General features: G+C 47.4%; 1 protein-coding gene across 1 annotated transcript in view; it reads right to left on the bottom strand.

Moving 5' to 3' along the window:
* LOC121011449 (zinc finger protein 780A-like) overlaps positions 1 to 9,736 on the bottom strand; it is a 44,973-nt gene extending 35,237 nt beyond the window's left edge. Inside the window, 1 exon segment of the mRNA XM_040445862.1 lies at positions 9,563 to 9,736. Within this exon segment, the coding sequence (XP_040301796.1) occupies positions 9,563 to 9,699 (137 nt within the window). The 5' untranslated portion in view covers positions 9,700 to 9,736.
* Between the last annotated feature and the right edge of the window lie 5,927 nt (positions 9,737 to 15,663).

Raw genomic sequence — 15,663 nt, 5'->3', positions numbered from 1 at the left:
ACCACATCTGGGTTTAGGCTAATGGGGTGACTTCTAGAAAGCCCCTAGGATGAGAGCTGTTTGTCAGAGAACCACCTTGGAGAACTCTGACCTCTGGGAAGGGAAGAGAGAGTGGAGGTTGAGTTAATCCCCAAAGGCCAATGACAAGCAATCATGCCTAGGTAGTGAGCCTCACTCAGACCTTCTAAGGGCTTCCGGGCTGAGGGTGCATGCCCGGAGAGGGCACGGAGGCTCTGAATCACTCTCCCTAACCCTATGCATCCCTTCCATTGGCCTGTCCCTTTATAATAAGCCAGTAATCCAGGAATAAAACTGCTTTCCTGAGTTCCATGAACTGTTCTAGTAAATTATGGACCCAAAGGAGGGGGTCATGGGAACCCCAATCTGTGGCCAAGTCAGACAGAAGTTGGAGGTAACCTGGGAACCCACTACTTGCAGGGGAGGGGCCGGTCTTGTGGGATGGAGCCCTTCACCTGTGGGACCCCACACTAACTCCAGATAGACAGCGTCAGAATTGAAGTGGAGAATTGAATTGAATTGTAAGATATCCAGTCAGTGTCCCCAGGGAACTGGAGAAATTTGTGCTGTGGGAAAATCCCCCAGTATTGTTTAAATGTTTCTTTATTTTTGAGAGAGAGACAGACAGAGCATGAGCTGAGGAGGGGAAGAGAGAGAGGGAGACAGAATCCGAAGCAGACTCCAGGCTCTGAGCTGACAGCACAGAGCCTGAAGCGGGGCTCGAACCTACAAAGTGTGAGATGATGACCTGAGCTGAAATTGGACACTCAGCTCAACCGACTGAGCCACCAGGCGCGCCCAGTGACCAGTTTTGAGAGTAGGGCCATGAGTAGACAAAGTCACAGAATTTATCCTTTTCGCTGCCTACCAGCCAATTTCGTACAGCATGAACAGTTCGTGAAAGTTACTTTCTGTTACAGTCCAGCCTCATCCCCTTTCCTGAACTTTATATCCCAGAGATATATGAACCTTCAAGATTCCTAAAGCGAATCACATTCTCAAGGCGCGATGCTTTGACTATGCTATTCCCCCATCTGAGTGAAAAGGACATAAACCCTGATGTTTTAGAGGAAAACGTCGGATCAGAACATGTGCTTCCCCCTTTTAAAAATGGGGGTTAGTTTTCAATCGATGAAGTCTTAGCTGGATTTGAAGGCCAAAGAAAATCTCAAAGCAAATGTATTTTTGAATTCCACAGTATTTACTGTTCTCAAGCTTCTAACACCCGAGGAGAAAAAGGATGATAAGACTGCCCGTGCTAATGAAACTTGCTAGTTTTTCTTTCCTGTTAAAGATATTTATACCTGAATTCTTTCTAAGGCCTGAAACATTTTTAGATGAATTCCATCCAGGAAAAGCAATGTTGGTTTGAAAATTAGAGATGGTTTATAAATCATATCTGATGATTTAAAAGATTCAACAGTAGTTTGCTAAGCCCGGTTTTTTGTTGTTGTTTTGGGGTAATCTCTGTACCTGGTGTGGGGTGTGAACCCACGACAACCCAGAGATCGAGTTTCACACTGCCAACTGAGCCAGCCAGGTGCCCCTCCTAAGCTTGTTTTTAAACGCAAAGGCTATTAATTAAGCTCCTGGTGTGGTTTGTGGTTAAGAGTGATTTTGCTTTTTTTCTCTCTACTGTGCTTTTTTTTTTAAATGTTTATCTTTGATAGAGAGTGTGAGTGGGAGGGCAGTGAGAGAGAGAGACAGAGGGTCCAAAGCGGGGCTCGAACTTACAAACCATGAGGTCATGACCTGAGCTGAAGTCGGACGCCTAACGGACTGAGCCACCCAGGAGCCCCGCGGTAGCACTCTGGAGAAGACTGAGCTCCAAGGCAGCGCCGGATGATTATTATTTTAACCTTGAGCAAGTCTGTGGTTACCTGAGTCTCAGCTGACTCACGGACAGAAGGCGGAGGGCAGTGGGCGCTCTGGAGTCAGACTGTTCTGCTGGGCAGCTGCCCAATCTGTGGCCTCCTATGAGTGACTGAACTGCCAGGGGTCTGCCTGCTCTTCCCACAGAACAGGGACGGTAAAGAGGGTTCCTACGTCATCCGTCCCAGTGACGATTAAGTGAGGCGATGTGCATTAGGTCCGAGCACAGGGCTTGAGGCTTCAGACAGAATTTAAATGGTCACTGTTGGAGCTATTTTCTTTATTTTTTAAAATGTTTATTTGTTTTTGAGAGAGAGACGGAGCGTGAGCAGGGGAGGGGCAGAGAGAGGGAGACACAGAGACAGGATGGAAGCAGGCTCCAGGCTCTGAGCTGTCAGCACAGAGCCCGACGCGGGGCTGGAACTCATGAACCGCGAGATCATGACCTGAGCTGAAGTCGGACGCTTCACTGACTGAGCCACCCAGGCGCCCCTTACTTCATAGTTGGAAGAACTAAAAGCAGTGATATGTTCAGTGATTAACCGTGATCTGGCATACAGCAAGTGCTTGCTTACTGAATCCCACACTTCAGACTCCTTGTGTCTCTGTAAACTGTTCTGGGGCAGCTCCGTCTCCACCGGAATGCACCCCCTCTGACCAGCTAGCTCTGCTACCTCTTGTGCATCCCCCAGGAACAAATGTTCTCCAAAAGAAGGACCCAGGGAAGAGCTTGTCAGGGGCACCTGGGTGGCTCAGTCGGTTAAGCACCCGACTCTCGATTTCAGCTCAGGTCCTGATCTCATGGTCCCTGAGTTCGGGCCCTACATCGGGCTCTGTGCTGATGGTGCAGAACCTGCTTGGGATTCTGTCCCTCTCTCTGTCCCTCTCCTGCTTGCTCACACTCTCTCTCAAAATACACACACACACACACACACACACACACACACACAAAAGAGTCATTCAGCCACACCACACTATCTCTCTTGACTCCTGCTGCGCTGTTTGAAAAACCAGAGTAACTTTCCCGGACCTTGGGGTCACACCACATAGGAAAGCGCTGATGAAGTGGGGTCAAGTGCTGGCCTCGGGTTTCATAATAGCAAATGCCGCTCGAAGGAATAGTAATGCCAAGTCGCCCCTCTAGGTTTCGGGTCAACGGCCCAGGCCCTGCTGATTTGCAGTGCTTCCCACATTCCTTTCCCCAAGCATGCAGCTGCAAGGCTGTGTGACCGTGGGGCCCAGCCATGCCTCAGATGCTGCATTTGGGGGTGATCTAGAACCCTCAGAGACCTAGCAGTAGCAGAGACCACAGTGCCTTTGCTATAAAAGGAGAAGCTTGAGGTCAGATCCATGCCAGCACCATCCTGGCAAGGACTGAGACTAAGGAAGAAGGAGCAGTTCTTGGGTGACAGGAGGGTCACCAACCCTGGTGACCACAGCTGACAGATGTCACCTTGCCACAAGGCCAGTGTACTAGTTTTCTGGGGGTGCCGTTACAAAGTGCCACAGGCTGGGAGTCTCACACAACAGAAATGTGTTGTCTCCCAGGTCTGGAGGCTGCAAGTCCAAAGTCAAGGTGTCAGGAGGGTTGGTTCCTTCTGAGGGCTGGGAGGGAAGGATCTGTTCCAGAATCTTCTACCTGCCTCTTCGCATCCTCTTCCCTCTGTGTGTGCCTGTGTCCAAATCTCCTGCTTTTCTTCTTTTTTTTTAATGTTTATTTATATTTGAGAGAGCGCATGCAGGGGACGGGCAAAGAGAGAGGGGGAATAGAGGATCCGAAGTGGGCCCTGTGCCGACAGCAGACAGCCCGATGCGGGGCTGGAACCCGCGAACTATGAGATCATGACCTGAGCCGAAGTCGGATGCTCGACCGACTGAGCCACCCAGGCGCCCCCAAATCTCCTCTTCTTCTAAGGACACCAGCCATACTGGGTTAGGGCACCACCCTAATGACCTCATTCTAAGTTGATACCTCTGTAAAGACCTATCTGTCCCATGCTTAGGTTAGGACTTGAACACATAATGGGGGGGGGGGGCTACAATTCATCCATCACAGCCAGTTTGGCCATTCACAGTCACTAGAGACGTCAGTCACGCCGTCATGGAGAGCTCTAGGTCTCCATCCCACAACTCACTGTCATGGAGTGTGCCTCGTGGAAACAGGACTTGTCCCAGCACTGTCTGGTATATAAGCACTGATTAGCAGGCTGACAATAAAATAGCCACACAACCCACTCCGTAAGATCAGTGAGGCCCAGGTTCCTCCATGTTAGGCACCTTGTATGAAAGCTTCACTGGAAACAGACGAAACCATTCACTAGCCGTGGGTCAGCCCATCTCATCAGGATCAGGTGGCAGCAACTCGCATGGCGGCCGGGGGCGGGGGGGGGGGGGGGGCGGTGCAGGGTCTGAAAACTCTAGGGCTAGGGTGCCATTGCCAAGAGCAGAGGCTCCTTGGTTCGTGGGACTGGAGCCTATGGTGTATCTACCCAACCCACATCTTGGCTATCACCCATTTTACCGAAGTGAAAGCAGTTCTGACATCTGTTATGCGAATTCAAACTCTCTGTGTCGCCTAGAGAGGCAGATCACTAAATCCCTGTCATAGCCACCTCTGGAGTGTGATTCGGGTCTTTCAAATGACAACTCACCCACCTGCAGTGTGTAGATCCAAACAGAATATCCACATATCCGTCACTGTGTCCCAAGTATCATTTTTTTTTTTTTCAATTTCAGATTTTTAGTAACTCTCTTAGAAGGAATCTTCTTTCTTCTAAAATAAAAAATACATAGGGGCACCTGGGTGGCTCAGTCAGTTAAGCATCTGACTCTTGATTTCAGCTCAGGTCATGATCTCACGGTTCATGAGTTCAAACCCCGTATCTGGCTGTGCGCTGATAGCATGGAGCCTGCTTGGGATTCTCTCTCCCTCTCTCTCTCTCTCTCCTTCCCATGTTCATGCTCTCTCTCTCTCTCAAAATAAATAAATACTCTTAAAAAAAGAGAACAAAACAGGAGTGTCTGGGTGGCTCAGTCGGTTAAGTATCCAACTTCAGCTCAGGTCATGATCTCACGGTTCCTGAGTTCAAGCCCCATGTCGGGCTCTGTGCTGACAGTGCAGAACCTGAAGCCTGCTTCAGATTCTGTGTCTTCCTCTCTCTGCCCCACCCCTGCTCACACTCTGTCTCTCTCTCTCTCAAAAATGAATAAACATTAAAAAAGAAAAAAAGAGGGGCGCCTGGGTGGCACAGTCGGTTAAGCGTCCGACTTCAGTCAGGTCACGATCTCGCGGTCCGTGAGTTCGAGCCCCGCGTCAGGCTCTGGGCTGATGGCTCAGAGCCTGGAGCCTGTTTCCGATTCTGTGTCCCCCTCTCTCTCTGCCCCTCCCCCGTTCATGCTCTGTCTCTTTCTATCCCCAAAATAAATAAACGTTGGAAAAAAAATAATAATTTAAAAAAAAAAATAAGGGGCGCCTGGGTGGCGCAGTCGGTTAAGCGTCCGACTTCAGCCAGGTCATGATCTCACGGTACGTGAGTTCGAGCCCCGCGTCAGGCTCTGGGCTGATGGCTCAGAGCCTGGAGCCTGTTTCTGATTCTGTGTCTCCCTCTCTCTCTGCCCCTCCCCCATTCATGCTCTGTCTCTCTCTGTCCCAAAAAATAAATAAACGTTAAAAAAAAAAATTTAAAAAAAAATAAATAAAAATTAAAAAAAAGAAAAAAAGACTAGATATATTCTTTAAAAAATAATATAAATAAATAAATAATATTAAAAATAAAAATAAAATCACCTTTTTTGCACCAAAAGACATCTCAAGAAATCTTTCTTGACCAAACGCCCACTACTCCAAAACCTCATCACAGGCACCCCTAATATTTCATTTTATACCACATTTTGTTTATCCATTCACCAACTGATGAACATGGGGGTTATTTCCACTCTTTGACTACTACAGATAACACCGCTGTGAACATTCATGGACAGGTTTTTGTGTGAACATCTGTTCAATTCTCTTGGACATTATTTCCCAATGGAATCAGGAGACCATTTGATCTTGGACTTCCAGCCTCCAGAACTCTAAGAACATAAATGTCTGTTGTTTAGCTCCCCAGTCTGTGGTCTTTCTGTTATGGAAATGGCAACAGAAAACTAATACGAGCTTTGGGGCACGTGGGTGGCTTGGTTGGTTGGGCGTCTGACTTCAGCTCAGGTCATATCTCATGGTCATGAGTTCAAGCCTCACATCAGGCTCCAATGCTGATAGCTTGAAGCCTGGAGCCTGCTTCAGATTCTGTGTCTCCCTCTCTCTTTGGCCCTTTCCTGCACACGCGCCCTCTCTCTCAAAAGTAAATAAACATTAAAAAAATTAAAACAAAAAACTAATACAAGCCTCTTCTCTCACCCATCCTCAGTGCTAAAGGACAGCAATGTAGTTCAAGGGCAGCACTAAGGATGGGTGAGAGAAGAAGCAAATTTGGTGGGGGGGTTGGGGGGACACAGTTCAATCCATAACAAGGTGATAAGACAGGAGATGAGTAGAGACCAGAAACAGATCGCAAGAGTCTTGGGAGACATGTTTGGGGACATTCTTCCTCACCCACCCACCTCCAGAGGTCCCCAGGGATTTGGCTTCACGGAGAGTCCCCTTTCTGTCCTTTACCTTCCAGATAGGACTAAGCAGCCTTTTCAAAGTTGTCCAGGTAAGAACAGACCCAGTGGGAAACGGCAGAGAGAAAAAACCAGGAAGAATAAATGCCTGGGAGGTGTTATGCAAATTAGATGCAAATGACCCACCTATTCAGGGTTCCTTCAGTGGGTCAGCTGCTCAGCACTATGGAAAAGAACCTAAGCCTTTAATTCCTGCATTCAACAAATCTGAGGGCCTATTGTGCCAGGGACTGTTCTAGGCCCTGGGGCCCCTGCAGAGCTTTTGTTCTAGGCCTGTACCATCCAACATGGTGGCCACTGGTATGGTTGGCTATTACGCATTTGCAATGTAGCTAGCCTGAACCGAGATGTGCTAAGGTATAAAATACATGCCAGATTTCAAAGACTTAATATAAAATATCTCATTAATAATTTCTATATTGAATGCATCTGAAATGGTGTTTTTTACATATATGATTAAACAAAAATATATTATTAAAATTAATTCCATGTATTTCTTCTCACTTTATTTTTTTTTTATTTTTTTGATGTTTATTTATTTTTGAGAAAGAGAGCACAAGTGGGGGAGGGACAGAGAGAGAGAGGGAGGCATGGAATCTGAAGCAGGTTCTAGGCTCTGAGCTGTCAGCACACAGCCTGACGCAGGGCTCGAACCCACAAACTGTGAGATCAAGACCTGAGCAGAAGTCAGACGCTCAAACTCTGAGCCACCCAGGTGCCCCTTTACTTTACTTAAAAAAAAAAAATTTTTTTAATGTTTATTCATTTTTTGAGAGAGAGAGAGAGAGAGAGACAGAGCGTGAGTGGGAGAGGGGCAGAGAGAGAGGGAGACAGAATCCAAAGCAGGCTCTGGGCTCTGAGCTGTCAGCACAGAGCCTGACTCGGGGCTTGAACCCATGAACCGCGAGATCATGACCTGAGCAGAAGTCAGACGCCCAGCTGACTGAGCCACTCAGGAGCCCTTTTACTTTACTTTAAACGAGACTCCTAGAAATTTTGAAATTACATATGTAACTCACATTTATAGCTCACATTCAATTCCTCTTGGACTGTGTTGTCCTAGACAAGGCTCCACCTGGAAACCCTGTCTGATCAAGCTCATTCTGGTGGACAGAAACAGAGGGGGCATTAACTGGGACCACCATTCCTAAGGATTAGGGGATTTGGAGGAAATACCTCTAGCTGATGATACCTATTTTAAAATGAGCTGCAGGAGCTGAAATAAATGGTAAAAAAGAGGGAAATAAAGAAGAGATCAGCGCACTGCTGGGGAGAGCAGGAGGGACATAAAAAGTCTCTGAGGCCTGAGAGCCAATTTTCAACTTGCCTTCTGTGCTAGGTAAAATCATGCCCCCCCCCACCCCCAATGTTCTAATCCCTGGAGCCTGCCAGTGTATTATCTGACCTGGCAAAAGGAACCTTGCAGACGAGATGAAGTTCAGGATTTTGAGCTGAAGAGATTATCTTGGATATCCAAGTGGACCCAATGTAACCACCAGGGTCCTTATAAATGAAAGAGGGAGGCAGAAGTGTCAGAAGATGTGGAGGTGGACACAAGGAATACAGGTGGCCTCCAGAAGCTAGAAAAGGCAAGGAAATGGCTTCTGCCCTCAATTTTCCAGAAGGAATGCAGCCCTGGGACACCTTGGTTTTAGCCCAGTGAGACCCATTTCAGATTTCTGACCTCTCAAGCTAGAAGATAATAAATTTATATTGGTGGAAACCTCTAAGTTTGCAGTAATTTGTTACAGCAGCAACAGGAAACTAATACACTCCCTTGCCTGCTGGATGTTTCTTTGAGTTGCATTCCTCACTAGTTGAGAGAACCACTTCCTTCTCTGGTATAGTAGGGAAAGCTCTAGATTGGGTCTTTGGACAAGTCCCTTTTCCTCTCTGCTAAGGCTGGGGGCAGGGAGACTGAATAAAATGCGTGGCATTCGAGCAGAGAGGAGTGACCATTTGTCTGCACTGGGCACCAGCGTAGATGTCATTACTAACATTAGGATTAAACATTGCCAAAAATCTGGATGGCTGTCCAGCGTCTCATTCAGTTCTGAGAACAGTCCCATGAATTAGATAACTATTATCATCCCATTTTATTTTATTATTTTTAAAATTTTTTAACGTTTATTTATTTTTGAGAGGGAGAAACAGAGTAGGAGTGGGGGAGGGGCAGAGAGAGAGAGAGAGAGAGAGGGAGACACAGAATCCGAAGCAGGCTCCAGGCTCTACGCTGTCAGCACGTGAACCATGAGATGGTGACCTGAGCTGAAGTCGGACACTTAGCCGACTGAGCCACCCAGATGCCCCTACTATTATCATCCCATTTTAAAGCTAAGGCAACCAAGGTCAGAGAGGTTGGGTAACTTGTCCACAGTCACTAACATGAGCCAAGAGTTGATCCTGGTTCATAGATGATGGCCTTTTGCTGATGGCGGGGAATGGAGGGAATCTGACCGAGAGCGTAGATGCATAAATTTCATTCCTCTGTTCATCCCACAGAGAGCTGGCATTCAGGGTGGAGTGACGAACAGCTCGGGCCAGATGTATCTCATCATGGGACCGAGGGAAGAACTGGGGGGCTGCTTTCACAGAAATATGTGCTTCTGAGCCTGAGAGCCCAGTGCCCTCCCAGGGGCATCATGACCAAATTCATCATGGTTCCTGTCCTTGCTTTCCTTGGGAATCACCCCCAATACAGGCCCCCCTCTCTCATCCGCATTGCTCTCTGCGTTGTCTTTCTCTGCCCATCTCCTGCCTCCCTCCATCCTTCCCAAACTCTTCCACGGTGACCCCTACGAACCTCCCCCTGAATGTTCCTTCCAACTTGCACCCTAAGGAAAACCAGCTCCTTCCCCGAAGATACTCCCACAATCCTAACTGAAGGCTCTTTGGTACCCCCACTCACCGAACAAGGTCCAGAGGAGGAGAGGGGTAGTCAGCATATGCCGCAGAAACAAATGAGCCCCAAATCCGGTGGTTCACACAAACAAAGGTAGAGACTCACCGGTGTCTCCTTGTCCGACACGGGTTGGCTGGGCTCTGCTCCACGTCTTTGTTCACGCACCCAGGCTCTTCATTCATGGGCAGCCTCTGAAACATCGCCGATCCCCTGGCAGAGGGAAAAGACGTGTGGACAGCCATGAGCTGGCTTTTGAATCTTCCACTCAGAAAAGATACACGTTGGGGCGCCTGGGTGGCTCAGTCGGTTAAGCATCCGACTTCAGCTCAGGTCAACATCTCGCAGTTCATGGGTTCGAGCCCCGCGTCGGGCTCTGTGCTGACAGCTCAGAGCCTGGGGCCTGCTTTAGATTCTGTATCTCCCACTCTCTCTGCCCCTTCCCTGCTGGTGCTCTGTATCTCTCTGTCTCTCAAAAATAAATAAACATTAAAAAAAAAAAAGAAAGTTAAAAAAAGAAACGAAAAGAAAAGGTACAACGTCACTCGTGTTCACATTTCATTGTGAGTCATACAGCCGAGCCTCGTATCAACTGGGTATCCTTCAGGAGAGACAGCAACTATTGTGAACGGTAATATAATGTGTTATCATATTGGCATATTGGCTGTTTCCAGATAATACTATTCCCTCTCCAGACTCCTATTTTTTTTCACCCTGCTTGCCCTTGACGGATCTCCTAGAATGACAACCAGACCCCCTTGTCTTCCAGCTCTTCACACAGTCCCCTGAGAAATCTGACAGTCACACTCAGCTCTTCCTTCTCCTTCACCCCCTATCAGATCCTTTAGAATGTTCCAGAAGTTCTCTGTCATTTCTTTCAGTCCCTAGAGAAGCGGCCCTCCTCCAAGCCACCAACACTTCTTGCCTGAAGCTGCAACGGCTTTGCTTACTCTACGATTAATTCCTCATTTTGCCCACGAACAGGGAAGGTCCAGCCACACTGCCTAAACCCCTCCATAGTTTCCCACGGCCTCCAGAGAGAGTCTAAAATCCTTATCTTGTGACGCCTGGGTGGCTTAGTTGTTAAGCATTGGACTCTTGGTTTCAGCTCAGGTCATGATCTCATGGTTCGTGGGCTCAAGCCCCGCATCGGGCTCCGCACTGTCAGTGCAGAGCCTGCTTGGGATTCCCTCTCTTCTCTCTCTCTCTCTTTCTCTCTGCCCCTACCCTGATGGTGTGTTTTCGCTCTCAAAATAAATAAATAAACTTTAGCAAAATAAATAAGATACGGGCGCCAGGTGGCTCAGTCGGTTAGTGTCCGACTTGGGCTCAGGTCGTGATCTCGTGGTTTGTGAGTTTGAGCCCCACGTCGGGCTCTGTGCTGACAGCTCGGAGCCTGGAGCCTGCTTTGGATTCTGTGTCTCCCCCTCTTTCTGCCCCTCCCCTGCTCATGCTCTGTCTCTCTCTCTCTCAAAAACAAACATTAAAAATTTTTTTAATAGATAAATAAATAAATTAATTTAATTTAATTTAATCCTCACCTTTTCCTAGAAAGCTCTTCCCAGCAGGCTTCTGTTTGCTGCCTCAGGTCCTGCCACTGCCTTGGTCACTCTGCAGTCCAGCCACTGATACTTTAATTGCTTTAGGGCTTTCACAACACAGTTCTCTTTGCCTGGAACTCTCTTTACCCACCCCCACTTCATCTCTCAGGTCTCAACTTCCTCATTGAGGCCTTTACATCCAGCAGGTTCTTTCTGTACAAGTACTCCTGCAGTGCCCCTATTGCCCCTTCTGAAATACTTAACACTCCCCCCCCCCCCCCACCCACCTCACTTGCTCAGTGCCCCTCCTGCCCACCCAGACCGGAGCAGCGTGAAAGCAGTGGCTGTCTGTGCCATTGCTATGTGACAGTATAGTGACCATGCTCAGTAAATATTTTTTCAGGGACACCCAGGTGGCTCAGTTGGTTAAGCGTCTGACTCTTGATCTTAGCTCAGATCACAGTTTGTGGTATCTCATGGCTCGTGGGATTGAGTCCTGCATTGGGCTTAGCATGGAACCGTAGCCTGCTTGGGATTCTCTCTCCCTCTCTCTCTCTCTTCTGCCTCTCCTCTGCTTGCTTTAAAAAGTTTAAATAAACTTTTTAAAAATTTATTATTTATTTTTGAGAGAGAGACAGAGTACAAGCAGGGGAAAGGCAGAGAGAGAGGGAGACCCAGAATCCAAAGTAGGCTTCAGGTTCTGAGCTGTCAGCATGGAGCCCGATGAGGGGCTCAAACTCACGAACAGGGAGATCATGATCTGAGCCACGTAGGCGCCCTAAGGACAGAAGATGGAAGACAGACTGTTCATCAGAGCAGAAATGATTACAGATCTGGCTGCCCTGTTAGAATCCTGGCTCCACTGATGATCGGTGTGGGCCCTGGATGAGTAATTTTAAACTCTGTGCCTCAGTTTCCTCATTTGTAACAAGAGAGTGATAACAGTATGTTCTTCACAGGGATATTTGGGAAGGAGAGTGTGGTCAGGTTTAAATAAACCGTGAGATCACGGCCTAAGCCAAAGTTGGAAATTTAACCGACCAAGCCACTCAGGCACCCCAATAAATAAACTTAAAAAAAATATTTTTTCAGGGAGCCTGGATGGCTCAGTCAGTTAAGCATCTGACTGCAGCTGGGGTCATTATCTCACAGTCCGTGGGGTCATTATCTCACAGTCCGTGGGTTCAAGCCCCGCGTCGGGCTCTGCGCTGACAGCTCAGAGCCTGGAGCCTGCTTCGGATTCTGTGTCTCCCTTTCTCTCTGTCCCTCCCCTGCATGTGCTCTGTGGGTCTCTCTCCCTCAAAAATAAATAAACGAAAATATTAAAAAAAAATATTTTTCCAGTGACAGAATGAATTTGTCATACATAGAAACTGAGAGAAGGAAATCATCAAGGTTAATGGATGCCAATTAGCCATGAGTAAAGTAGCCTCCTGACCTCATCAAGAGAGGCAGAAGAGGCTGGGACATTTGTGCCACCTCTGGATCCCTTAGTCATGAACTCCCCCATACACCCTTCCCTTCCTGCACTTCCCTCGAAGCTTCTAGACCTCCTGCAGTGCCTTCCTCACCCACGCCCATTGAAAGAAATCTGGTTTCGTGACTGCGAGAGTGTTTCCTCCCCTCTTCCTCACCTCTGCTGTTCTCACCTCTCCCCCAGTCCTTCCCCGCACATCCCACACGTCCTGCCAGCCAACTCAGCTGGAAGAGTCTGCAGCTTCCCTGAGATGTCATCTGTCCTCAGATTCCTTGCTGAGCAGAAGGATTTGAATGACACCCTGAAAGAAGAAATGTCCTGACGTATCAGTGAGACACATCCCAGGCCTGGGTTTCTCTGTCTGCCAAACCAGGCTGTGCTGTGGGTGTGACATGAACAGCTTTGGAGAGGCCCTCGAAGCTTAGTGCCTCTCTCTTTTTTTTTTAACGTTTTATTTATTTTTGAGAGAGAGAGTGGCGGGGGGGGCGGTACAGAGGATCTGAGGCGGGCTCCATTCTGACAGCGACGAGCCCGGTGTGGGGCTCAAACTCAAGAACAGCGAGATCATGACCCCAGCCGAAGTCGGACGTTCAATGCACTGAGCCACCCAGGCGTCCCCGCAGTGCCTTCTTCTGGGGCTAAGACGTGTCTGAAATCATCGCCCTGGAGACGGTGTTAGGTCACCAGAGCGGCCAGCCACGAAGTACCACAGACTGAGTGACTCAAACAACAACAGAAACGAAATTTTCTCACAGTTCTGGAAGCTATATATGCAAAGATGGCGGTGCTGGCAGGGTTGGGCTCTTCCGAGGCCTCTCTCCTCGGTTGGCAGACTGTTCCGCATCACTGGTTCAGTTTCTGGTTTTCTGACCAAACCCCCAGTTGCTGCTGCACTTTGCCTCCTGTAGCCACGCGAGTAATTTGGACCCGTGGGATGTAAGCAGAAGTAAGGTGGCCACTTCCGGTCATGTCCTTAAAATGAAACGAATCGCTCCATACCCGCGAGTTGTGTCTTCTCGCACACGTGAGCGCAGGAATTGTGGGGACAGCGGGATGGCTTCGGCCATGCGAGTTGGGATGATGCTCAGAGCTGGGCCAGACGAAAGTTGGGACCTCTGACCTCTTAAAATGGGGCCACCCAACCACTCTGTTTGGGGGGGGGGGTATGTGTGTGTGAAATAAATGTCTTCTGAAGCATTCTGTTCTGGACTCTCTTTGTTGTACCTCAGTCCAAACTCTACTGCAGACGGCTCTAAAAAGCAAAAATATAGAGTCCCCAAAACTTCAATAATAGAATACAAATAACAATTGAGTCTAAAAATTAAAATATCGGGTGTCTGGGTGCCTCAGTCGGTTAAGCATCCGACTTCCGCTCAGGTCATGATCTCACGGTTGGTGGGTTCGAGCCCCGAGTCAGTGTCTGTGCTGACAGTTCAGAGCCTGGATACCTGCTTTGGATTCTTTGTCTCTGTCTCTCTCTGCCTCGCCGCTCCTTGCGCTCTCTCTCTCTCTCTCTCTCTCTCTCTCACACAAATAAACATTAAAAATTTTAAGAAATAAAATAAAATAAAATAAAATGTCATCAAGTAGGTTTTAATAAACACCAGAAAGTTGGGGTGCCTGGGTGGCTCAGTCAGGTTAAGCGTCCGACTTCAGCTCAGGTCATAATCTCACAGTCCATGAGTTTGAGCCCCGCCTCGGGCTCTGCGCTGACAGCTCAGAGCCTGGAGCCTGCTTCGGATTCTGTGTCTCCCTCTCTCTCTGTCCCTCCCCCGCTCATGCTCTGTCTCTCTCTGTTTCAAAAATAAATAAAAACATTAAAAAAAAAGTTTTAAATAAACACCAGAAAGTTAATAACATAAGGCACTATACAATGGAGTAAACTAGGAAAGTCACGTGTTTGCCTCCACAGATTAAAAAAACAAAAAATTGACAATGTTCAACACCTATTAATGACAAAAACTCCCAGAAAACTAGGGAGAGAATCTCTATATCTATATCAAATATCAAATATCTATAATTTGATAAAGACTCATCTACCACAAACTTCATGCTTAATATAGAACCTTATTCCCTCCAAGGACAGTAAGAAGACATAGCTGGCCTCCATCACCATTATTGTTCACTCCTGGGGGTCCTGTCGTTATAAATATTATTATGAATAAAAATATATACATAAGATGTGTCTGGGTGGCTCAGTCGTTTAAGCATCTGACTCTTGGTTTCGGCTCAGGTCATGGTCTCACGGTTTGGTGAATTTGAGCCCCGTGTCGGGTTCTGTGCTGGTAGCATGAACCCTCCTTGGGATTCTGTCTCTCTCTCTCTCTCTCTCTCTCTCTCTGCCCCTCCCCACTTGCACTGTCTCTGTGTCTCTCAAGATAAACTTTTTAAAAAATTTAAAAATAAGTAAATAAATAAATATGTATATAAGGAAAGGGAGGAAGGATGACAGAAGTGTCATTATTTGGATGTGATTTGGCATATTCCATACAGAAAACCCAAACCAGGCACCTGGGGGCTCAGTTGGTTAAGTGTCCGACTCTTGGTTTTGTCTCAGGTCATGATCTCACAGTCCGTGGGATCGAGCTCTGCGTCGGGCTCTGCACTGACAGCGTGGATCCTGCTTGGCATTCTCTCTCTCTCTCTCTCTCTCTCTCTCTCTCTGCCACTCCCCTGCTCATGCTCTCTCTCTCAGAATAAATAAGCTTCTAAATAAATAAATAAAACCATCTTTAAAAAAATTATAAAGGAATCTAAGTACTCACCCATCCATTCACAAGACATTTATGAAGAAAAAAAATGTAATGTTATTAAAGGACGCAAAAGAAATCAAACAAACGGGGAAGTAAGCCATGTTTAGGAATGCAACAATTAATATTATTCAGATGGCTCTTCCACCTGAATCAATCTATAAATTTAAGCAAGTCCAAATTCCAGAAATATTTTTTTCTGAGAAACGATAACTCGATTCAAAAAAAAAAAAAATGCATGTTTAAGAATCAGTACCCACAAGTAGATGAGAATTGGCCAAAGGTGGGGGCTGGGTGGGGATCTTCTGAATCAGATAAGATACACTAACAAGCTAGAGTTTACAAAAGAAGACAAAGACCGTATGGTACACGAACAGACAAACTGATCAAAGGAACAGAACGGAGAGGCCAGAATTAGACACATGTATCTGAAAGGACCAG

Source organism: Herpailurus yagouaroundi, unplaced genomic scaffold (genome assembly GCF_014898765.1).
Source record: "Herpailurus yagouaroundi ecotype Mexico unplaced genomic scaffold, PumYag 194, whole genome shotgun sequence".
Lineage (NCBI taxonomy): Eukaryota > Metazoa > Chordata > Mammalia > Carnivora > Felidae > Herpailurus > Herpailurus yagouaroundi.
This window is presented reverse-complemented; position numbering and strand designations above follow the sequence as displayed.